Here is a 26,518-nt window from a genome sequence, read left to right as displayed (position 1 = left end):
CCTCTCACAGCATGGCAGCCTTGGGCAGCCTGATCTCTTACATGGTGGCTGGCTTTCCTCTGAGTGAGCATTCGACAAGAAGCAGAAACTGCCTGTCTTCTTAAAGACAAGGCCTGGAAATGGCATGATGTCATTTTTGCTGTAATATATCAATCAAAGTTGTTCCAGGCTAGCCAAGACTGAAATGGGAGGGAGAAATGGACTCCATCTCTAAATGAGGAGGAGAATGAACACAAATAAAGGGAAGGAACTAATGGCAGCCATTTGGAAACAAACGACCACACACATCTATTATTGACAGCTAAAGGTGCTCCAGAAATACAAATTAGTTGGGAAAAGGTTACAAAATACCGTATACATATATAATTTGATCCTATTTTTCTTCTCAAAATATATATATGGATATTTGCATTAAACACATCTCAAAAGACAAACAGTAAACTAAAATATTAATAGTGGTTATCTCTACAAGTTGAGAATTTAGCTGACAGTAATATTTTTGTTTAACCAATATTTTCTTATGTAGATTACACATGTGTTACTTTTGTAACAAAACAGAAGATGCAAAAAGTAAATGATCGATGAATTTAATATAGGCCAGACTAGTATTTTTTGATGTTTCAACTAGGATATATAAAAATACAAAATGTTTCTAATCCCTAAAATTTTCACCATCATATAAATGGGTTAAAGGTTACATGACTCCATAATATTTCTGTTTTCAAAAAAGAAGATTCACAAATATACATAGAAACAAACGAGAAAGGCAGAAATAAATGTGCAGAATTGGTTCATCTCAAATAAATAGGACTGTGAGAGAGACCAGGAAATAGGACAAATCAGTCATAGATTTTAACAAAAGGCGTTCCACAGGCTCATAAGCAGTTGGGGAAACGTATGCAGAAAGTGGGATCTAGAGACACCTAAGAGAGACAGGAAGTAAAGGCAATGACATACTTCTGTCTGTTTCCCAGTTTGTCCCTGCCCTGTCCCCCTTATTGTCAAGCAGACACAAACACTTAAAGACACCGAAACATACCTAAGCTTGGAGTAGTTTCATATAATCCTACCTAATGTGATCAATCATTTCCCTAAAGAACAGTCAAACTCAGAAAGAACAGGACAGAAAAATTGGATTGGGAATTTTACTTTAATCCAAACATTCTATGACTCAGATAAAAACAAAGCTGAATGACATCTCCATCTACTCACCAACAGTTTCTTCAGACGCAGCAGTCAGAGAGAAAAATTTTTTTGTATTTTCCATCTCCTCTTTACTTTGCCAAGCTTCACTATATTTTGCAGACTAATGAAAGAAAAATTTAAATTCAAACATTGGAAAAGGAGGCAACTATAATCATTTATTTTTTAAGTTCCAACACAGCTCCCAGTCACATACATAAAAACGAGAAGTCTCAGGCTTTTTTCTTTTTTTTTTTTTGAGGAAATCTGTAAATGTTCTCTGTTCTCACAAAATTCTGTCAACGGGTATTTCCAAATAGAGTCAGAGTCTACACCTATCATTATATGATAATTACCTTGCTTAAAGTATCTTAAGTTTCTGCTTGATATTTTTATAATTAGTGAGTAACCTAAAGATACACCATCAAATTAAAAAATTTCAGACATTTCAAGATTGTTACTATATTTTATTATGTTTCCATTTATAATTCTTGCTTCGAAGGAAATAAAAACTTGCTTTAAGATTCAATAGGAAAAAGTGATAGGCTAACTTTTTCTGCTAAAATTTCCAGAAACGATTTATCTAGTTTAAAGCATTGCATTGTGGATGTTTCTTTCTTTCAATCCCAATGGACTTCCTGGGAACCTCATAAAAATGTATTTTTAATTACTACATTTTTAATTCATATTATTGTCTAGGAAACTTTCCCAGAAGTCAGTCAACTGTTCAAGGAGGGCTTTTCAAAAACAACCAATCTCTTATTACACACGGTTCCTTACCTTAAAGGCGCTTTGCTTTGAGGGTCAAAATTCAAGTATGAGTCAGTGGCTATACACCAAGTCAATGCCAACATCTAGTCAACTTCAAGCCCTCAATATTATAGAGAATAAGAGGTCCAAGAAGGCCAAGGAAAGTTATGGAGCACTAGGAATTTGTTGAGATAGAAGCAAATGAAGTATGGTCCTAGACCTCAAGCACTTTACAGCTTCCCAAAGATCTTGACCAGTACAGGAAACAGTCAACTCCCCAAAACTTGTTTGTCACAAAGGTTTACCCAAATAATAAAGCTAACCAGAGGGTTAAACTGTGTCTATTTATCTCCAAACTATAAGGCTGCTGAAGAGAAAGCAGACATACGTACTTGATGAAAGCAGCTATTACACCTCTTCCTATTCCAGAGATGGAGGGGCCCAGCACTTTACCAGCCTGTTGCTAGTAAGAGACGTGGTACCCTGGGCCTGTCCCTGGGGAGATGAACACGCCAGTGCAGTGCTTGAAATCTGAATGTTACAGACCAAGTTTTCTTCTCAGGTTCCAGAAAAATATCACCCCTATGACTCCTTCATATACACACATATACATATCACTGCCACCACCTCCACAAAATAAAACAATAAAGGCAGGCCACAGTAACACCATGGTCCATGATTTTCTTACTCAACTTATAGAGGAAATTCTTTTTTTCTCTATATATCTATATAATATATATATAATATATGTACATAAAACATATATTTTCTATGTGTGTGTGTGTGTATATATATATTTTTTTTTTTTTTTTTTTGACTGCCTCGCTCTGTCAGTCAGGCTGGAGTGTAGTGACATGATCATAGCTCACTGCACAGCCTTGAACTCCTGGGCTCAAGCAATCCTCCCGCCTCAGCCTCCCGAGTAGCCAGGGCGACAAGCACACACTACCATGCCTGGCTAACTTTTTAATTTTTTTGTACACATGGGGTTTCTTTATGTTGTTCAGGCTGGTCTCAAACTCCCAGCTTCAAGCGATCCTCCTGCCTCGGCCTCCCTAAGTGCTGAGATTACAGGCGTGAGCCACCATGCCCAGCCAGGAGAATTTGTTTCTTACATGTCAGCATAAGGTTAGATAATTCTTACCTTAATTTCTTCCCACAGCTTTATTCTCATTTCTAGACCTTGCTTCTTAATTTCTTTTTCTCTGCATTGTTTCTTTGCCAATATTTTATCAAGTTTTTTCATCTTGTGAATAGCATCTTCAAGTTGAGAATCTAATTCTTTTAATTTGTGTTCATCTACATTGTGTGGAAAGTAAAAATAGGTCTGAAGTATAGTAAAACTATAAAGTTTTGTTTTGTTCTTACAATTTGTTCTTTCATTCAACAAATATTTATGGCTGATAGTAATAACTACTATACTGGTACCATGTATCTCGATTTACAAGGTGCTTTCACATGTATTTGTTTATATAATTATCTAACAACCCTATGAAATAGACAGTTATCTCTATTTTACAGTTGAAATAACTGGGTCCTTTCAAATAGATAACGAATTATAGCACTGGACTCAGAAGTGATTCTCATGATTTTAAATCCCAAATTCTTTCTCCTTCATTCTGTTACACTTTCTATATTCATGACTAAGAAACAGGAAATAAAGAGTAAGACAAGAATCCTGTCCTAAAGCTGCTTCAGTCTAACTGAAAGAGAAGGCGTGTACACAAATGGCTACAGTAAAAAGCCGTATGTCTTCAGTGACACAAAGTGGTTGCAACACATAGAAAGAAGAAAAACTCAAACAAGTACTCCATGTAGCTTGTATCTTTTTTCTATGCCGCTTCCTTCGTTCTAATTTCTTGAAGTACCTAAAAAGGTTCTTGAATTGTAGATAATTGATAGCAACTTATTTGAAATTAAGGACACTTTAGAACTTCTGTCATTAACTTATGATTAATGATAATAATAACTAACATTTATAGAGTTACCTGATAGGCACAGTTTTAAGTGCTTTATTTTTAAGCATTATATCATTTAATGCTCATATTAACCCTCTGAGGTGGTATAATCACTGTTCTCATTTTACAAATTAGTAAACTGAAGCTATTTTGTAACTGAGTTACACGTATGTCCAAGGTCATATAACAGGTAAATGCCAGTCAGATTCCACCCAACTCTGTCTGACTGTAGAGCCAAAGCTCTTAGCCTCTTAGCCACAGATGATAGTCTCTCTGTTTAAATCTGATGAAAGCTGATAATCCAGCAATGAATGAGCATGAATGCTCAAATAGTAAGTCTCAGCCACCCCAGGACAGATCATCAGAAGTGGCATATTGTGCTAAGTAAGGCCAAATTTATCAACTTTTGAAAACCCAAAGAGTTCAGTGATGTTTTCCTGTAATGAACATCACTTCTTCTTTTTTTTTTTTTTTTTGAGAGACAGGATCTCATTCTGTCACTTAGGCTGAAGTGTGGTGGCATGATCATAGCTCACTGCAACCTCGAACTCCTGGGCTCAAGCAATCCTCCCACATCAGCTTCTGAATAGCCAGAGCCAGGACTACAGGCGCATGCCAACATACTTGGCTAATTTAAAAAAAAAAAATTTTGTAGAGATGGGGATCTCACTATGTTGCCCAGGCTGGTTTTAAACTCCTGGGCTTAAGTGATACTCCTGCCTGGGCCTCCCAAATGCTGGGATTACAGGTATGAGCTACTGCTCTCAACTTCCTAATTTCCTTCTAAAGGAAAAAAAGAAAGAGGAAAGCAACTTATCCAAAAAGAATACTGATACTATTAAGAAGGAGGTTCCTGGAATCTTATTGCTTACATACTTCAAAAGCAACACCTTCTAGTTCTCATTCCCAACTGCCAATCCCAGCATTCTCAGGCTCTGTCAACATAGGTAGTCTATACAACAGGCATTTTGAAGTAACCCATTCAGTACTAAAACCATATAAACAAATCCAATGTAAACTGTGTCAACAGCTAACCTCGATTATAATATCTTAGATATGCGAAGGGGACAGGGAAATGCTGGGTAGAAAAGGGTAGGGTCGGCCGGGCGCGGTGGCTCAAGCCTGTAATCCCAGCACTTTGGGAGGCCGAGACGGGCGGATCACGAGGTCAGGAGATCGAGACCATCCTGGCTAACACGGTGAAACCCCGTCTCTACTAAAAAAATACAAAAAATTAGCCGGGCGAGATGGCGGGCGCCTGTAGTCCCAGCTACTCGCGAGGCTGAGGCGAGAGAATGGCGTAAACCCGGGAGGCGGAGCTTGCAGTGAGCTGAGATCCGGCCACTGCACTCCAGCCTGGGCGACAGAGCGAGACTCCGTCTCAACAAAAAAAAAAAAAAAAAAAAAAAAAAAGAAAAGGGTAGGGTCCCTGGTGAGGGCTCTACCCTTGGGCCTGTACCCACGGACCTCAATGAGAACAGGCACTCCTATTTTCACGCCCAAATACTGCATTTTCCAAGACCACTCTGGCCCACCATGCCCCCATCCTGTGCCCCTATAAACCAGAGACCTTTAGCATACACGACACAAGTGGCTGAGGAACAGAGGAACACACACCAGCAGACACCAGCAAACCAGTGACTGCGGAACGATGCAGATGCCAAGGGGAGTTCTGCCAGAGGCAGCTGGAGGAGAGTTCAACCACCGGGCAGCCCGACTCCAGGGGAAGACCACCTTCCCACTCCATCCTCCTTCCAGCTCCCCATCCATCTCACTGACAGCTACCTCTACCACTCAGTAAAACCTTGCACTCATCCTCCAAGCCAACATGTGATACGATTTTTCCAGTATACCAGAGCAAGAACCCAGGATACAGAAAGACCTCTGCCCTTGTGATAAGGCAGAGGGTCTAATAGAGCTGATTAACACAAGCCGCCAGCAGACGGCAAAGCTGAAAAAGCACACTGTAACATTCCCACTTGGGCTTTGGGAGTTGTAAACATTCACCCTTAGATGCTGCTGTGGGGTCAGAGCCCAAAAGCACTCCCCAAGGCCTCTGCACCTGCCCATCTGCCTGCCCCCTCTAGGCGTTTGAGCAGTGAGGCACTGAAGAAGTGAGCCCGCACCCCTGTCACACATCCTGCAAGGGGGATAAGGGAACTCTCCCATTTCACTTTGTTTCCTGAAAACCATAATCCTGAGTCACCTGACCTAACAGTGAGAGCTGATCTCATCCCAAACATACTCTAAATCACAGCTCTCAAACTTTTTCTCAGCTCCCCTTTACAGCCTTAAAAATTATTGAGAACCCAGCCAGGCACAGTGGCTCACGTCTGTAATCCCAGCACTTTGGGAGGCCAAGGCGGGCGGATCACGAGGTCAGGAGATCAGACCATCCTGGCTAACATAGTGAAACCCCCTCTCTACTAAAAATACAAAAAAATTAGCCAGGCATGGTGGTGGGCACCTGTAGTCCCAGCTACTTGGGAGACTGAGGCAGGAGAATGGCATGAACCCAGGAGGCAGAGCTTGTAGTGAGCCAAGATCGCACCACTGCACTCTAGCCTAGGCGAAAGAGTGAGATTTCGTCTAAAAAAAAAATTATTGAGAACCCATAGTAATTTTTCTTATGTGGGTTATAGCTATTGATAATGAACATATTAGAAATCAACACTGAAAAGTATTGTAAATATTTACTTATTAATTCACTTTCAAAAATAAAAAAACATGCTATTACTAATTATGTTAACATAAGTATCACATTTTGGGCCGGGCGCGGTGGCTCAAGCCTGTAATCCCAGCACTTTGGGAGGCCGAGACGGGCGGATCACGGGGTCAGGAGATCAAGACCATCCTGGCTAACACGGTGAAACCCCGTCTCTACTAAAAATACAAAAACTAGCCGGGCGAGGTGGCGGGCGCCTGTAGTCCCAGCTACTCGGGAGGCTGAGGCAGGAGAATGGCGTAAACCCGGGAGGCGGAGCTTGCAGTGAGCTGAGATTCGGCCACTGCACTCCAGTCTGGGCGACAGAGCGAGACTCCGCCTCAAAAAAAAAAAAAAAAAAAGTATCACATTTTATGACAAATAACTATATTCTCAAAAAATTAGTGAGAAGAGTGGTACTGGTCAAATTTGTAATATCTGGATGAAGGGAAGACAGCTGGATTCTCATATTCTCATAGGAAGACAGTCATCCTATTGTAATCTGTTGTTTTGGCTAAAGTATATGCAGAAAATTTGGCCTCACACAGATATACAGTTAAAAAAGGAAGGAGAAACTTAATAGCCTATTCAGATAATTGGATAGTCTTCTTTAAACTACACCAATACTTAACAAGAGTGGTTTCTTACAGGTTAACTGTTAAGCGAAATCTGTAATCAAATTAGTGAGCTTTACGTATTTGTTCCATTAAAATCCATGGATCTGTATTTCATGTTGAATGGATCTTTTACCCTACATTGATCATTCGGAAAACAGTGGTTAACTAAATTATGCAGACCTTCAACCTGTTAACACATTTCATTACACAAAGGCATCAGTTAATATTGCCACCAATTTTTATAAGAAAAGTCTAAGTATTGGAAAGCTATCAACCTCACAGTGACATATACAGTTTTCCAAAACTGTAATTTTCACTCGAAAGCTCAAATTTTACCATTGGCAACAAATACTGTCAGTAGTTATCCTCGAAGGAACATGTTTATTTTCTTAAAAAGAAGTCTATCAAATACCCATCTGAATGATAATTGTCAGTCATTCTTTCAAGTAAAAATGGTGTTCCATTACAAAAGCGGCCACTTCAGCTCTCAACTCCAACCATCACAAAAGTACCTTTCTTCAACACAACCTTCAAACTTCGGCATACAGCATAATTGCTTTATGTATACTTCCCATTTTGCCCCACAGGATGTTAAGAAGATGCATATTTAAGGGTCAAAATTTCATAAAATTGATAGTTTTTACTGATTCATAGCCGGTGACACTGGCTATTTCTTTTTCCTGTCAGTGCCTGGTTGCAAAGAATACAACGACTACTAGTACATTTTGGTGCCATTGTCCGGATTCATGATAAAGTACCAGCAATTTTGCTAACCATTCCTTTTACACCATCAGTGCAAATGTCAGTATGGTGAGCACAAAGGCAAACAGTATCTCAGTATTACTATGAAAACAGCTTTCACCTTGCAGAGCCCCTGCAAGGGTATCAGGGACACCATCTCCCACCATATCCCCAGGGCTCTGCAGACCACTTTTTGAGAAAACACTATTCTTTTTTTTTTAGAGACGGAGTCTCGCTCTGTCACCCGGGCTGGAGTGCAGTGGCCGGATCTCAGTTCACTGCAAGCTCCACCTCCTGGGTTCACGCCATTCTCCTGCCTCAGCCTCCCCAGTAGCTGGGACTACAGGCGGCCGCCACCTCGTCCGGCTAGTTTTTTGTATTTTTTAGTAGAGACGGGGTTTTACAGTGTTAGCCAGGATGGTCTTGATCTCCTGACCTCGTGATCCGCCCGTCTCGGCCTCCCGAAGTGCTGGGATTACAGGCTTGAGCCACCGCGCCTGGCCGAGAAACACTATTCTAATTCAATCTGACTAGAATTAATTTACCACCATTAAAAATGTCATTTTTTTAAAAATCCAAATGTTATTGGGTGGGACTATCCCTACAAATTATAGCATATATTTTATTGTACAATTTTAGTCATCAAAAAATCAATAAATTGCATCACAAAATGCAGAAATACTCCCTACTTGATTAATGTACAATGACCACAACAACTATTTTATTAAATGACATATTTTGTTATATTTCTAATATAAGTATATTTAAGGGCTCTTAGTATTCTTATAAATAAAAAGTGGTGATTGCTTGTTTGTCACAAATAGTGTATGTCTTTTTTGGTTTATTATTTCTACTCAGTTGATAAAAACACAGGTAATACTAACACCTTCAATATAACATTTGTAATTATCATTAGCCAATCACCTAGTGATTATCCTACCTGAACACTCAGGGATTATCTGATGTTGAACCAAATCCAGATCTTCATCTGATCCCTCTTCAGCCAATTTTATTTTCTCAGAGCAGCTTTCGCGCTTATCATCATTACTAGTTCTTCTGTTCTCTACATTACTGCTTTCGGAGTGGTCCTCTTTACCAGAGTTCAAGTTGCTTGCAGTATCAACCTAAAAATGATGTCCAAAAAAACACAGTTTCCGAAAATACTGTATTTTTTTAAACTTTACATTTCTAGAATGTTTTGACACTAATGGAAGCAGATGGAGAATGTACCTAAACGCAATACACTAGCATTAAAGTATTCTAGAAATATAACACTCTAATTAAACGTAATTTAACTACACAATTCCATATAATAACATTTGCACCATTCTCCAGCAATCCCTAGCAATAATGGAGAAGAGTCTACATCAGTCCTGAAGGGAACTGCTATCTGCCAGGCTCTGAGATAAGGCACAACGGGCCTGCTCCTTGAGCTTACACTGGAATGGGCAGTTAAAGGTCTAATATGACAGCCACTTGCCACATGTGGCTACAGAATGGTTGAAAAGTGGCTAGTCTGAGTTGAGATGTGCTTTCTAGGGAGAGTCTCCTAATCAGAACCCTGTGCTTTGGTCATTTATTTATTTCTATGATATTCACAGTTTTTCTATTTCATTTTAGTTTCCCTTTACATTTTAGCAAAGTTCATTTTGAAAACACCACTTGACACAGTTGTGTTTTCCTAAGAGAGAACAGAAAAGGACCTCCATGGCCACGTGAGGGAAAAGCAGGGATCAGAGACTCTGGGGTTTGTAAACTGTGATGAAAATCACTTCAGAAGTTAACACAGCCCCAGGGAGAGAGACAAGGCCTCCGAGAAGTCAGCCCTTCTCAAAGGAGTACCTTTCCCCTCCCAACAGACTGTCTCCTCCAGCCCATCCGCTCTAAGCCCTTGGTAGGTTTTGTGTTCTCTCTGCACCACATGCTCAACCATCCACCACAATCTGCAGTCCCCTCGTGAATCCCCAGGTTGGAAGACGGGCAGTGCTGAGAATGAAACTGCCAGGAATGCAGGCCTGCATGGGGATGTCCCTGCCTGAGCCAGGACATAAACGCAGCAGAACTGAGCTGACTCGGTGGTAATAATCACAGCCATCATTTATTGAAGAATTACTATCAGCCATGACCTGCCTCATTCACTCCTCACAATGACCCTATGATGTAAGTTTCACTACCATGAATTAGCAGAGAAGAAAACAGACCTAGCGGAAAATGAAACCAGTGAAGGCCCCATTTATAAATAAGCAAAATAGTGTTTACTTTATGTAATCTGGGAGGTGGTTAAACAGGGTTCCCTAATCAAAAACATATTTCTGCCAATGGTAGAAAAATCCTGGAATTTCACAATATCCAGTTAATCCTTAAGGCCTTCTGTTCTGTGAAAATGGTAACATTTCTGGGAGAAGCTGCACAAGTTCTGTCCATCATTTATATTGGTATAAATGAACTTAGCAGACCTTCCTCTGAGGCTGGGTTTCACATGGGGGAATAAAGAATACACAAAAGGGAACTAGATGGATAGCACACTTCAGGGTACCCCAAGACCTTTCACACCCATCATCTCATATGATCCTAATTCAGAAAGAGCAGAAGGTAATGAGGCACAAAGGTGAAGCTGGAGAACTAAGCAAATTTCACAAATTTTCCCATAGTTTCCCACCCCACTAGCTACCAGCTTTCTTCCCCATCCCATTGCCCACTGGCCTCTCTATTCCTAACCCCCTTGCTCTTCTGTCCTGTGGTCTATACGTATGATTTTTCTCTCTTCCTCATTCTTAACACCACATCCCACCTCTAGATATGTGTGTGTGCGTGTGTGTGTGTGTGTGTATATATATATATATCTTTTGGACAGGGTCTCACTCTGTTGCCAAGGCTGGAGTGCAGTGGCGTGATCACGGCTCACTGCAGCCTCAACCTCCTGGGCTCAAGCAATCCTCCCACCTCAGCCTCCCCAACTAGCTGGGACCATGCCACCACACCCAGCTAATTTTTGTATTTTTTAATAGAAATGGGGTTTCACCACATTGCCTAGGCTGGTCTCAAACTCCTGGGCTCAAGCAATCCACCCTCCTTGGCCTCCCAAAGTGCTGAGATTACAGGCGTGAGCCACCATGCCCAATCTATTTTTATTCTTTGAGATGGAGTCTCGCTCTGTTGCCCAGGCTGGAGTGCAGTGGTGTGATCTCAGCTCACTGCAGCCTCCACCTCCCGGATTCAAGCAATTCTCCTGCCTCAGCCTCCCAAGTAGCTGGGATTACAGGCACCCACCACCACACCCGGCTAATTTTTGTATTTTTAGTAGAGACGGGGTTTCACCATGTTGGCCAGGCTGGTCTCAAACTCCTGGGCTCAAGCAATCCTCCCACCTCGGCCTCCCACAGTGCTGGGGTTACAGACGTGAGCCACCACGCCCAGCCCCACCTCCATTTTTCATGGATCCACGTCCCCTACTCCATACCTTTATCTTAATCGTAGGAAACACAAATACCTCATGAAACCCCTTCCTAATATTTAGATTCCTACTTGAAACCCATGGGATTTTTACACAAAGTACAACTATTAGCTCTTTAAAAAAAAAATTCATAAGCAACAACAAGCCAAAATTTTTAGAATGAGAAACATATTATCACTAAACACATGTCACTAAAACACTAATATTTTAAGCTCATTTTCTGCTGTGAAAAAAAATTCGGTAAGAATTTAATAAAAGACAAATCTGAGCAATAAAACTGACCAGCACACCAAGATTTATTACTCAAACAATATGTAAGGTTTTCTAGATGCTGAATGATTCGCAATTAGCAGTCAGCATACAATATATTTGTAGCTTTCTTCCCCAATCTAAGGTGAACCTTGCTGATTTTCTATGAACTTGATTAACACAAATCACAACTTTGAAAACTTTGCTTTCAATATAAGTGTCAAAGTTCAGATTGGCTAATAAATATTCTAGAGTTTAACCTGTAGCTTAGCAGGTTGAAATAAAATCTGAGTTTACGTGATCACTGATATTCTGCTTTTAATAAGTCTTGAATGAAGTAATATTAATCTGTGTATTAAAACATGTATAAGTATTAATATCATGAAGTTGCTACTTAAAAAAAATTGTCACCCAGAAATACATAAGCAGGAATACTAATTCTATGCTATTCTAAAATTTGCAGTCTGGACAACCTTGTGAGATCCCTGTCTCTACTTAAAATTTTTTAAAAAAGAAATTAGCCACGTGTATTAACATGCATGAATATCAAATGTATTATGTATGCTAGGAGATAAAAGCCAGAGTGAAAAGCTACATACTGTATGATTCCATTTATACAACCTTCTAGAAAAGGAAAAAAAAAAGGGACAGAGAATAGGTCAGTAATGTTAAGGGATTATGGATGACATAGGATTATTTACAAAGGAAAAGAATGAAAAAATGTTTTGAGGGATGATGGAACAAACTGTTACTATATCTTGATTGTAATGGTAGTTACATCACTCAATCTATTTGCCAAAACTGTACACCAAAAAGTGAATTTTATTGAATGTGAATTTTTTAACTAATAACTAAAAGTTAATAGATCAATTGAGATACAATATTAATACATCAGAAGATTTAATATCACAAAGTTAGAAATGCTCCCCAAATTAATCTGTAAAGTGAAAGCAATTTCAATCAAAACCCCAACCGGATTTTTCAGAATTTAAAAAACTGATCTAAAGTACATACAGGCCAGGTGTGGTGGCTCACGCCTATAATCTCAGCACTTTGGGAGGCCAAGGCATGTGGATCGCCTGAGGTCAGGAGTCCAAGACTAGCCTGGCCAACATGGTGAAATCCCATATCTACTAAAAATAGAAAAATTAGGTGGGTCTATTGGTTTGTGCCCGTAGCCCCGGCTATTCAGGAGACCGAGACAGGAAAATCATTTGAACCCAGGAGGCAGAGGTTGCAGTGAGCCTAGATCACACCATTGCATTCCAGCCTGGGCAAAATAGTGAGACTCAAAAAAAAAAAAAAAATACATATAGAAGAGCAAAAAGCCAAGGATAGTTAAGACAGTCCTGAAAAAAAATAATATGGAAGAGCCACTATCAGATATCAGTAATTATTACAAAGCTGTAAGAGTTAACACACCATATAGTAGTGATGCAGGACTAGATGAAACAAAACTGTATTTTGTACAAAGTCACTTATAGCTAGGGTTCTGGACATATGTTAGGATAATCTGATTAGATGAACCTGCACAAGATTTAGAAAGCAGATGTAAGGTAGAAGCATCTTCCTAAGTTCCTGATAGGATGCTGGCAGAAAAATATCAAAGGCAGCCATCTCTGCAAGTCTAGTCACCAGCTTTGTGGTTCTGAGGGACTTGGGGCAGTGGCGGAAGCAGCAGCAGCAACTTTCTGATCTCTGGATTACAGCTCTGGTGGCGTGACCTAAGAACCCATAATCCAGGGGAAGCCCCCTCCCTGAACTCCCTTTCTTGCTGGTCGTCTGTTGATTTTGAGGTCTTCTGTTGATTTCGAGGAACTAAACTCTTTTTCGCAGTGGGGAAGGTGGAGGGGGAACACAGTCTCACTTTGTCACCCAGGCTGCAGTGCAGTGGCACAATTGTAGCTCACTGCAGCCTTGAACTCCTGAAATCAAGCTATCCTCTTGCCTCAGCCTCCCGAGTAGCTGGGACTACAGGCATGTGCCACCATGTCCCGCTATCTGTTACATTTTTTGTAGAGTTAGGGTCTCGTAATGTTGCCCAGGCTTTAACTCTTATATTCAATCCCTTTCTGCTTGAAATACTTAGAGTGCTACTCCTGAACCACATCATGACAGACAAAACTCTAAGAGTTCCATAATGCGGAAGCTAGTCTACAGATTAAAAAAGGAGTATGAATTCATTAACTTGCAAAAAATTTTTTTCATTATAATGTTCAAATTATTCATTTCCTAACACCTTAAAAGAAATGAGAAAACTAATGCTTTAAATAAAAAAATCAAGTCCAGATATTTTAAGGAAAAAAAAAAGGGACTGCTAAAGAAAAAAAAAAAAGGTCACAGCCAGATAATATCTAATAGAGTTTGACTCTGTGTCCCCACCCAAATCTCATGTCGAATTGTAATTCCCAGTGTTGGAGGAGGGGCCTAGTGGTAGGTGACTGAATCATTGCTGCTATTGTGATAGCGTTCTCACGAAATTTGGTTGTTTGAAAGTGTGTAGCACCTCCTCCTTCACTTTCTCTCTCTCCTCTGCTCCAGCCATGTAGGATGTGCCAGCTTCCCCTTCACCTTCCGCCATGATTGTAAGTTTCCTGAGGCCTCCCCAGCTATGCTTCCTGTACAGCCTGTGGAACCATGCAAACCTCCTTTCTTTGTAAATTACTCAGTCTCAGGTAGTTATTTTACAGCAATGTGAGAAAGGACTAATACAATATACCTACCAAATACACATCACATGACCTTTACTAAACCATTTTTTTAAAATACTGAATCTTTTTAAGTAAGTGTTTTTAGTAAAAGTCAATGGTGGCATATTAGATGTTGGAATACAAAACTTCCTTATAAAGAAAAAAAAGAGTCAACGCATAAGTTTTAACAAAGTCTAATGTGGAGAAATAAACCACACTCCAAAAAAAGGAAGGAAAAAAAGGAAAGCGGGAGGGAGGGGAGGAGCAGAGGAAGGAGAGAGAGAGGGAAGGAATGGAGTAGAGTTTTTCTCATATTAATCTAGATTAAACCCAAGAAATCTGCAAGTGCTCCCTGAACACCCTGTCTAAGGAGAAAATTTAAAATGGGATGTTAACAACCACCTTAGTTTCACCAACTGCTGAGAAGTTAGGGGAAGGAGTTTAAATCTTTTCTAAACAGTAAATTACCTTGAAGGATCCTGGTTCTGTTGAGAGCACCTCCAAAGAAGCATTTGAACTTCTGCTCCCAGGGCGTATTCTTGAATGTGAAGCTGGCTTTGAAATTCCATCTAGGTTTCCCTTTATAATATCCATTGAAATCCTGGGACAACAAACAAAATATTTAATACCAAGCGACTTGGATATTTAAATCTTTCATTAGTGTTAATATCCAATTACTCAGAGGCTTTGTTTTAAAGATTATGTTGCTACTGAAGTCACAGTTAAAGGTTCCCCAGCTTCACTGAAAGACATCTTGTGTACACGGATTGTTAAATCTTATGCCACAGTATACATAAAATATGCTGCCCAGGATGTTATATACTGAATATGGCTAAAAGAGAATGCAGAAGTGAATGCCATCTCAGTTGCTTCCTGGGCCTCCAGGAAAAAACATTTCCTGTGTCCCTGGTCTTCCCCAAGGGAACATTCAGGGGCACCCCTGTCTCTCAAGCAAGATCCACTTCATCTTAGTGATTGCTAAGTCCCTCCTGCTACTTTCTTTTTTGAAAATGAGTCTCACTCTGTCACCCAGGCTGGAGTGCAGTGGCGGGATCTTGGCTCCCCACAACCTCTGCCTTCCAGGTTCAAGCAATTCTCCCTACCTCAGCCTCCCAAGTAGCTGGGATTATAGGAGCCTACCACACCCGGCTAATTTGTGTGTGTGTGTGTGTGTGTGTGTGTGTGTTTTAAGTAGAGATGGGGTTTCACCATGTTGGCGTCAAACTCCTGACCTCATGTGATCTGCCCGCCTCGGCCTCCCAAAGTCCCCTTGCTACTTTCTTTCGGTTTTGCCTTCTTTTTTGTAGCCTTGCCCACTCTAGCTCAGCCTTCTTCCCTCTCAGCTCTGATTTCTTCTCTCCCCTGTGGTGCTGCATTTTCATGGAGTACCTAAGCACTGCTCTCATTTTATCAACCCTCCCCTTCTAAAACCCGTAATTCTATTTCTACCCTCTGAAGCAAGAGAACAAAACCTACTTCCTTCATTAGAGGACAGATTTTCATTATCTGGCTATACATTACCAATCTATTTAACTATTTTTCATGTGATATTATCCACAGGCCTCTCACCACCCTGGCTGTTCTATATCTAGTGCTATTTCTGGAAGCAGGAAATACTAGGCGGGGTGGCATAAGCTAGAGACACTGTGAGCGATGCTGCACATTGATCCTTCCAAACCTTGTGGCCTACCAAGACCATCCCAGCTCTGTCCTGTGACACTGGGGCAACACGCATGCTGAGTCAAACGGGAAAAGAGAGATAATTCCAGCTTTTGCCCTCTCATACTCGGCTTTGCATGTGAATGGGTGCCTTCCAACAAATCCTTTCCTAAATTCCTACCAATTATACATTCAAGCATAACAGAATGAAAAAGGCAGTTGCTTCTACCCAACAATGTCCTTTTCTTATCCTACGAAATGACTCATCTTTCTTTTGCTTGTTGAACAGCAGAGGCAGGGTCCAGAGAAGCTGTGGACACAGGAGAAAGCACAAATATAAATGACCTGAGGCTTCACCTAGGTACACAGAGCAATGTTATGGCTTGGCTTCCAACCATTCAATGTGCCAAAGCTTATGCTTAAGAGACCAGGAGGTCAGCTCTTCCCATCTCAGCAAATGAAAAAGGCATTGATCTCAACATTATTCAAACTCTGCAAAAGGGTTTGGGCTCACTCAGGAAAGCACTGACATTATTATTGTGGGATGATGAATCACCCTGGCCCCTCACATCACAACCAAAAAGCATAAGTCACCAAAAGGCCAAATGTCTTGTAAACGCCCTTAGCAGCCTGTCAAGGGAAACTTACTGCAGCTTGCAGAGGGAGCAATGAGATGCAAGCAGGCGCAGAGCCGCATAATACATGTCAATAAGGGCAGAGGCACAAGGAACCAACAATGACCTGGATCAGCTAAAGGGCTCCACAAATCTTTCATTCTGCTTTAGAAATAGGTCTGTTCTATTAGGTTCTCTCCTGAAAATAATAAATTAAATAAAATGCAGTTCCTGAGGTAGGTGGGGATGCAATAACAGACTATCTTATGAATTCGGCCATCTAGAAAAAGGTATGGATAAAGGGTATTAAAATTGGATCTTATAGATGTATTTAAGCATTTGGAAAGAAATTGTAACTGCCACATAGAAATTCCACAAGAAAAAGCACTGTACATGAAAAAAAGCAATCAAACAATATGTAAATAGTTATAATTATGTAAGCATTGAATGTTGACTTAACCAAATATTATGCCTTAATTATACTGAGCGTTTGCAAGAAGGAGTGCACAAAAGGAAGTGCGTAGTAACAGAAATGTAATCTGTTATCATAGGAAATCAAAGAGACTGTCCAGAAATTGATAAAGCCAAACAATAGTTAAATATAATACTTTAATGAAAGTAAAAACTAATTTTATAAGTAATAAAAAATATGAAATCTCCAACAGACTGGAAGGAACATAAATTTATAAACATAAACATAAAGATAAATTTCATAATCATGGAATTAATGATTTAGTAAACATGATACTAAGAGCATAAATCAAAAAGGAAAAGACTAACAGATGTGGCTACATAATAATTAATGCTCTTGAGTCTCAAACATGAAAAAGAACTCTTAAGTGAAATTAAAAGGAGCCTGAGAAACTGGGGAAAATAAATGCAACATAGATGACATACAAAAGGTTAATACATTCACATATTTATAGAGCTCTTACCAATCAGTAAGAAAAAAAATTCTAATAGAAAACTGGGTAAAGATTTTTAAATGACATGCACATATCAAAAAAATAAGAGAAAGACAGACATACAAATTGTCGACAATCCCACTTTAAAAAGTCCAATTTCTCTAATTAAAGGAATATACACAAGGGGACCTGAAAGATGATGACACATCAAGGAAGTAAGAGTAGTGGGTTCTGGATTGGTGGGTTCGTGGATGTTCTTGTACCCTTGCTTATCTTATTTTCTGTTTTGCTATTAACTATATCTTGTATTTATAACTAAAGAATTCATTTATTATAGAAAGATCTCTAGAATGTACTAAAAGGTATTTGAAAATAAATTAAAAATCACCCAACATCCCACCACCCTGAGCTAAACACTATTGGTACATCTCTATCCCATTTTTACTCTACATGTTTTTCAACAAAATTGGACTAACGTGTTTCTCGCCACTACATAATGAGCATTTTCTTATGACGTTAAAACACCTCAAAATAGAATCGTATTTACTTCATGATACTTGATTGAATAGACAGATTAGATATATGACCAGATCCTAAATTGTAACAAGGGCCAACTTTTTGTAATATTCATTTCAAACAAGATTAATTTAAAGTTTTTCATACAGGCTTGTGAGAAATGCAATCAACATAGACGAATTAAAGCCAACGTGGAGACATATGGCTGCTATAATTTGGTATTTTGAGATGAATAAAAGAATCAAAAGAAAATAAATCCTCCTCTGTCGAGTCATTATGAGTAGCAAGCCTTTAAAGAGTAGGACTAATTTATTTTCATTATTTTTATGTCTAAAAATTATTTATGTGTGGTCAATTTTTTTACTTTCTATATTTGTGTATTTTGTAAGGAATACTTGCCCATGCAGAAAAAAATCAAATAATACAGGTGAACATAAAAAATGCTTTAAGTCAAAATTCGGCTTACCCCAAAAATGAGTGTTAATAGAGACTTGCAAGTCTCATTTTTTTAGGCATATGCAAACCTTCTATCCTTTATACCCATCGACTCCTCCCCAATGCAAACACACACAAATGGCATGGTGCTTTTGCAACTTGCTTTTTCACAATTAACAATCGATTTCATATATTTTTCTATATCACCATTTATAGATATATGTCATGCTTTCAAACAACAGCGTAATATCCCAAAGATGTAGCACTTTTTTAATCAGTTCACTTAGGTGGTATATAGAATATTTGCTATTAAAAGCAATTCCAAAATTTGCTCAAGATGTATCACAGACCTAAAGTAAAACTTAACACTACAAAATTTTCTTTTTGTCATTGTTGTTGTTACTGTATTTGTAGTAAAGACGGTGTTTCACCATGTTGGCCAGGCTGGCCTCGAACCCCTGACCGCAAGTGATCTGCCTGCCTCAGCCTCTCAAAGTGCTGGGATTATAGGGGTGAGTCACCAGGCCCGGCCAAAACTTCAAATTTCTAAAAAATACATGTGACTGTGGGTTAGGCAAAAATTTCTTAGATACAACATCAAATGCATGATTCATGAAAGAAAATATTGATAAATTGGAAGGCATCAAAATGTAAAACTTGTACGCTTCAAAAGATGTTAAGACAAAGAAAACAAAACCCAAAGACTAGAAGCAAATATTTGCAAAACACGTATCTGACAAAGGATGCATATCATGAATATATAAACAAGTATCAAGACTCACTAACAAGAAAACAAAGGATTTGGACACACACATCACCCAAGATGATGTATGGATGTCAAAAGAGCACATGAAAAGATGTTCATCATTATTGCTCCTCAAAAAAAATGAAATAAAAATCACAATGAGATACCACTACATACCTATTTAAATGACAAAAATTAATTTTTTAGAAAACTGACAATACCAAGAGCTGACAAAGTTGGAGGCAACTGAAACACTCATACTGCCAGTGACAACGCAAAATCATCACTTTTCAAAACTGCTTGGCAGTTTATTACAATTAAACATATACTTACCATATGACTCCACAATCTCATTCATATTTACTCAGGAAATGAAAACATATTCACACACACACAAAAAAAAAAAACTATACATGAGTATTTATGCCAGTTTCATTAATAATAGCGAACAACTGGAAAGAACCCATCCAAATGTGCCTCAAGTAGGAAATGGATAAATATACGTAGGAAATGGATAAATATATGACTGTACAACCATACAATGGACTATTGTGTCCAGAATTGGTTCCTTCCAGTGGGTTCTTGGTCTCGCTGACTTCAAGAATGAAGCCACGGACCCTTGCCGTGAGTGTTACAGTTCTTAAAGATGTGTATCGGAGTTTGTTCCTTCAGCTGTTCGGATGTGTCCACAGTTTCTTCCTCCCGGTGGGTTTCTGGTCTCACTGGCTTCAGGAGTGAAGCTGCAGACCTTCGTGGTGAGTGTTACAGCTCATAAAAGTACCACGGACCCAAAGAGTGAGCAGCCACTAGATTTACTGCAAAGAATGAAAGAACAAATCTTCCACAGTAAAAGGAGACCCCAGCACGTTGCCGCTGCTGGCTCCCGTGGCCAGTTTTTATTCCCTTATTTGGCCCCACCCATATCCTGCTGATTGGTCCATTTTACAGAGAGCTGATTGGTCCACTTTACAGAGCGCTGATTAGTTCATTTTACAGAGAGCTGATTGGTCCGTTTTTACAGAGTGCTGATTGGTGCATTTACAAACCTTTAGCTAGACATAGCGTGCTGATTGGTGCATTTTTACAGAGTGCTGATTGGTGCATTTACAATCCTTTAGCTAGACACAGAGCACTGATTGGTGTGTTTACAATCCTTTAGCTAGACAGAAAAGTTCTCCAAGTCCCCACTCAACCCAGAAGCCCAGCCAGCTTCATCTCTCACTATTACTCAGTAACATAAAGGAACAAACAACAGATAAACAGAACATGAATGAATAGCAACTGCATGATGCTAAGCTGAAAGAAACCTGATTCAAAAGGCCACAGGGTGTTTGCTTCCATCAACATGACATTCTGGAATGGGCGAAATTACAGGAACAAAAAACTAAGTGGTTGCCAGCGATAGGGTTAGGGGAGGGGTTAACTACAAAGAGCACTAGGGAATTTGGGGTTCATGACGAAACTTCCATATTCTGATTGTGGTGGCTGGTAATTACATAACTGTATGCGTCTGTCAAACCTCATAGAACTTTAGATTAAATGGGTGAGGCTTACCATAAGTTATACCTCAATTTTAAGTTAATATCTTTGTGCCAGTATTTCTTTAGCTATGGTCATACATCCATAAAATAAATTAGAATTGCTGAGTCAAAGAACACTTATGTTTCAAATTTTGGTAGTTCGCCAAATTGTACTCCAAAAAGGCTGCACCAAATTACACTACTTCCCCAACAGTGGACTGGGGCCCATTTGGTTATGTCAAAGCTGTTTCATCTTCTCCAGTCTGATAGGTGTAAAAGGTATCTGTGAATTTGGTTTACATTTCTTCACGAGAAAAGCTGAGTCTCTAATCAATTGTTTGCTGTATGCATCTTTTTATTTTTCCTGTGAAATGCCTATTTGCATCCTTTGCCGTTTACGGTCTAGTTTAAATGGCTGGTGATCAGTTATAGATCTTGGTGGGAGGATCTAGATCTCGGGAAAGTGGGAGCCTTAATTACAGGCCCTAATGTTAGGTGATTCCTGGAGAAACAGCCTCCACGGAGGCAGAAGCCCTTGGGGCCCCGCCCCTGCCCTCTCATTGGCCCTGTCCGCTCTCACTGACAGTCCATCTAGGAGCCGAGCGGCCCGATGCAACTCCACCCCGCCCACTCCTCGGCGCACCGCCCCGCGACCTAGCTCCGCCCTCGTCTGCGCGGCCCCTCACCTTCCCGCCGGGCCTCCTCGAGGAACTGGCCCCCGGCAGTCGGAGCGTAGACTGCCGCAGAAGCGCGCCGCCGACACTCACCGCGCCAGCCCCTTCCCCACAGGGAAGAGGGATCTCTCCCGCCACCTCAGCCTCTCTGGTGGTGGAAGAAGCCGCCAGTTCAAAGCCCTCCTGCCTGTAGCACCGCTGTTTCTCTGGCAACCAGATGCGCGACGCTTCCGGTCTCGCGATAGGCGAAAGGGCCGTACCATCCGGAAATGGGACGGGGGCCGGCTGCTGCTGGAGGCCCGCGAGCTGGACGGCGCGGCTGTGTCCCTCCGTTTTCGTAGCCGACCGTGGGGGTGGGGAGCGATTTGTTCGTCTTTAGGTTGTATTCGGAACGGGGACGTTTGGATGCTTGTGTATCTCTGTCCCTCAGGTTGCTGTGATGCCTTACAGGTCAGCTATTCTCTCCGAGCAGTTTCCTCCTCCGTAAAATGGGAACAATAATAATTCTCTTCTCACAAGACTTGTGCAGCTCAAAAAGACCATGTATGTGAAGCTCTAGTGCATTTGGGGTGCTATAGAAATTTTAAAAATATTAGTTTTGCACAGATTTGGCTACAGTCCAAAAAGTTATAATTGCTTGTTACACCTTCTTTCATTTCGCAGTTTCTCTAATTCTCAGTGCACGAAAATTATTTCCCTACGTCCACAAACTGATTTTCCTCACCTCCAGTGCCGTCAGATTTCTCCTGCTTCCCAGCACCTTACCGTTTACAGAGCCTTTTCACATTCATGGCTCCTTTGTCCTCACTGTTTTAACTAGATAAGATGTGGTTTTTTTCAGCGAAGCAAATAGTCGTAGGTTGAGTTGCCGAAAGAACACAGCTGCGGTCTAGGCCAGTGCTGGATATTAAAAACCTGGCTATAAATGTCATCCCTATGCTCCTGAATCCTGCATCTGATCACCAGCCCAGACTTCCCTGAACTCCAGACTACTTTACCTAACTGCCTATTTGACATATCCACTTAGATGTGTAAACATCTCAAACTTAACACAGGAAAAAACAACTTGTCCAGAGTCCCCCGCCCACTCTATCCCTCTCAGCAAATGGTAATTTCATCCTGTCATGCCTAAACCAAAAACCTTGGAGTTGTCCTCAATTTCTCTTCCTCTCACACTTCACAATCAGTTCGTCCTATCAGCTCAGCATTCAAAATGTATCCAGAATCCAAACACTCGTCGCAAGTTCAGTGCTTCCATTCAGGTCCATACAGACATCATCTCTAAATGATAAGGCTTTCTGTTGGCTGGCTGACCTCCACTCCTACCTACTGCTTTCCCATGGTAAACCTGGTTCCAGCCTCACTGTCCTCATTGTTAGTGTTTCTGTGCAGGGATTTCTTCCCAGCATTTCTCAGGGAATTTATGTGGCTTTCCAAATCTCAAAAAAGTTGCAAAATGAAGAAAATAAGAGAAAATATCCTAATTCTCCTATGAGAATTAAAACTTAGCAGCCAACCTAGAGATGTTACTGAAGAAATTCGCCAATGTCAAGTTGAAAACCAGCCCAGGAAATGCCGAGTTCGAGGCTGAGGTCAACATTTTCAGGAACCAGGACAGGAGCACTTGGGAGAGACATGGCTACAATCTCATCAGTCAGTCTTGCTTGTAGTTGGTGTGCTGCTGGCAGTGAGTCCTTCTTGCAAATAAAATATAAATAGGTTGATATTCATTGTATACTTTATACAAATTCTATGAGCAGTGTTCAAAAAAGTAACAAGTTTTGGATTCAAAGTAAATCCTTAAATTGGCAGTTTCCAATCCATGAGTCTGGGTGGTACAGTTAACCCTGCTAGGAGATCTATTATTTGAATACTACTCAGTAATGTTCTCTGTGTTCTCCAGTATTTGAATATGTGCTATCAACTCCAGTTCTTGTAAACACTTCTAGATTTAATAGTTCTCATTTTTTAAACAAAGGCTTCAGATACTCATCATAATGAGTAAAGAATATGAAGAAGGTAGGGAATATTTTAAGAATCAGATTTTGAGAGCAGCTGGTAATTCTGATTGCCTGTTTCTGCATCCCACAGAGCAGTATCTGTCAGGAATTTGGTAACACTTGTTCCTCCAATCCAAATAACCACACACACACACCTACACACACACCAGCCTGAAATACAGTTTCCCAGCTATCCACGTGGTTTGCTCCTCTCTTTGCTCAGGCATCTGCTTCCTCAGGAAGGCCTTTCCCAACCACCCTATATAAAATAATTATCCCCATCTCCACACTCCCTACGCTCTGTCCGCTCGACCCTCCTTTATTTTTTTACGAAGAAGAGAGACGACATTATTTGGATTTTGATACTAAACAGTTAGGTCATCTTAGGTAAATACATAAGCTTTTGTGGGCCAGAGTTTCTTCGTTTGAACAATGAAGCTGGACTAGTTTTGCAGCGTTCACTGCACTGCACATTGGACTCACCTGGGGAGATTTCATCAAATATTGAACCAGGGATGTACCTGAGATCAAATGAATCTAGGGCTTCTCAACTTTAATGTGCAGACAAATCACCGAGGAATCTTGTTTAAAATGCTGCTTCAAAAAAAAAAAAAAAAAATGCTGGTTCAGTATCAGGTGAGACCAGAGACCAACAGGCTCCTAGATGATGCCAGTGCTCCGAGCCCACCAACCACTGTTTACCGAGGGGCAAGACGAGATCATTGCCAAGTGCCTGCACAATTCTCATACGCCATAAACGAAGGCCATTCTTTCCGGTTTTTAATTTGGTGACTAATAGTGTTCACTAAGAAGACAATACCTTCCCAATTTCTTGGCGGGGGGGGTGGGGTTAACTGAGAAAAAGCAGACCTGTGATTAGTGCACATGATTACTGCTGTTTTCTTTTTTTAACTGTTGCTTTTAAAATACAGGCAACAGAAGATGCATATAAAGCCAGTGAAAATAAAATTCAGGTTCCATGTAAACTTGCATCTCTTCACGGTTTGTAACCTTTCCAGACTAAGTCCCTATTGACTATATTTTGCATAAAACTGTTTATCTCATTTTGAATTGTTTTCTGTGTGTCACTCTCCCATTGTTTATTTACCTCCTGATGTTTCCATTTTGTAAACCGCTGAGAGGCTGTGTGTGCCTTAAGGGCCAGCTTTAATAAAGCTGTATTTGCTTTTAATTTCCCCAAATACTTCTGTGTCAACTATTGCAGGTGACACCCTCAAAACAACATTCAGATATAAGTCTAAGAGCACCACATGTCTATACTGTTATTTTCTGCAGTTCCATTTTCAAAAATCAAACACATCCTGGAAAGTGTTGTGCCTTTCAAAGTCATTCATAAAAATTTTTTCTAGAGTCAAGATATTTTAAGCTAAAATTTCCTTGGTCTCATTCCAGGTTGGTGACAGATGGCAGTGGCAGTGTTAGTTTCGGAGTTAGCTTTTGTTTTTGTTCGCAGTCTCTCCCTACTCTTGACATCCTCCTTCTGAGTGGAGTCAGATTTGAATGAATGAAAGCAAGCAAGAGCATTGTTTGCCATCTGGGCACCAGCTACCTTCAGCTTTGTTGCCCCAGTTTCCCTTTTCTCACCATCAACTTCAACCACATGTAACAATGTGATGGGAAAGGGATCTCATTAAGCCTCATATCATAGATGCTACACACTGGATTTTGTGTAGAATAGCCATTTCTACTGGAGAGCAGATAATAGTGTTTGCCACTGGACAGTTCCCATCTCCTGTGAATCTATGCTTAGTGTTATTAAAAAATTACATTTACAAAGTGTTTCAGACTTGCCTTCGAAGCATCATTTCACTTCATTCATACCATTCTGAGTCGGCACTAGTATTACCTGGATTTAGAGTTGAGAAGCAGAGCACCTAAAGGGTAATTGTCCCAAGGTCATTGGGAAACTAACTGGCACTGGGATTCCAACCTAGATTCCAAAACCTGCCCTCTTGATCTCCTCATGGGTCTGAATTCAAGAAGAGGAGATATTTCTGTCCACTAGATGGTGCTGATTGTCCTCTTTAAAAAAAAAAAAATCGGTAGCCACTTTAAGAAACAAGTTCATTTGGATTTTAGGTGTAATTCAAGAAACCACTGAACTGAAGTATCTTGTATGTTTGAACTGTGCTTGGATGCATCTTTAAATAGCCACCCAAATAGGAAAAGTGAAAATTTGATCTCAAAAAAACAATGCATTTTTTAAAATGTTAGTACATATAAATATCCAAAAACCATGGTGACTTTGAGACACTGAAAGTTCTCACACATCTGTATTTACATTCAATAAGTAGACTTAAAAAGAAGTACATGTTTTATTGCATTTACCCCTTTTATACCAACTGTACTCTCTCCAGCACTTCCCAATCCTGCTTGGGCACAGTGCCATCCATGCCAGCAAGGGTCATGAACAGGGAAGTAAATAAAGCCTGAAAAAACAATCAGGTTCTGGAACAGGTAACCCTTTTTTTTTTTTTTTTAAGATAAGGTCACACTCTGTCTCCCAGGCTGGAGTGCATTTAGCACAATGACCATGGCTCACTGCAGCCTCAACTTCCCAGGCTCAAGCAACTTCCCACCTCAGCCTCCTCAGCCTCCTGAGTAGCTGGGACTACAGGCACGCACCACCACACCCAGATGAATTTTTTTGTTGTTGTTGTTGTTGTTAGAGGTGAGGTCTCCCTATGTTGCCCAGGCTTAATGCTATTTTTATTGAAAGTAAAATACGGCCGGGCGCGGTGGCTCAAGCCTGTAATCCCAGCACTTTGGGAGGCCGAGATGGGCGGATCACGAGGTCAGGAGATGGAGACCATCCTGGCTAACCTGGTGAAACCCCGTCTCTACTAAAAAATACAAAAAACTAGCCGGGCGTGGTGGTGGGCGCCTGTAGTCCCAGCTGCTCGGGAGGCTGAGGCAGGAGAATGGCGGGAACCCAGGAGGCGGAGCTTGCAGTGAGCTGAGATCCAGCCACTGCGCTCCAGCCTGGGCGACAGAGCGAGACTCCGTCTCAAAAAAAAAAAAAAAGAAAGAAAGTAAAATACATGTTAAGCATATGTTTAGTGTGTGCTTAGTACCTTATTTTAG

At 40.5% G+C, this 26,518-nt stretch overlaps 1 protein-coding gene across 3 annotated transcripts in view; it reads right to left on the bottom strand.

Moving 5' to 3' along the window:
* FSIP1 (fibrous sheath interacting protein 1) overlaps positions 1-21,633 on the bottom strand; it is a 201,369-nt gene extending 179,736 nt beyond the window's left edge. For 2 of the 3 annotated variants that reach the window (XM_033190613.1, XM_033190612.1), the window contains exons 1-5: positions 21,426-21,564; positions 14,814-14,946; positions 8,893-9,076; positions 3,077-3,231; positions 1,213-1,306 (exon numbers count right to left, since the gene is read on the bottom strand). In XM_033190613.1, coding sequence (XP_033046504.1) covers positions 1,213-1,306; positions 3,077-3,231; positions 8,893-9,076; positions 14,814-14,939 — 559 coding nt within the window. In that variant the 5' untranslated portion in view covers positions 14,940-14,946; positions 21,426-21,564. Of the gene's footprint in view, positions 1-1,212; positions 1,307-3,076; positions 3,232-8,892; positions 9,077-14,813; positions 14,947-21,425 lie in introns of all 3 variants that reach the window. The other variant, XM_033190615.1, reaches the window with a different exon arrangement.
* Between the last annotated feature and the right edge of the window lie 4,885 nt (positions 21,634-26,518).

Source organism: Trachypithecus francoisi, unplaced genomic scaffold (assembly GCF_009764315.1).
Source record: "Trachypithecus francoisi isolate TF-2019V2 unplaced genomic scaffold, Tfra_2.0 Lachesis_group3, whole genome shotgun sequence".
Classification (NCBI taxonomy): domain Eukaryota; kingdom Metazoa; phylum Chordata; class Mammalia; order Primates; family Cercopithecidae; genus Trachypithecus; species Trachypithecus francoisi.
Note: the sequence above shows the minus strand (reverse complement) of the source record. Positions and strands in the feature narration are given on the sequence as shown.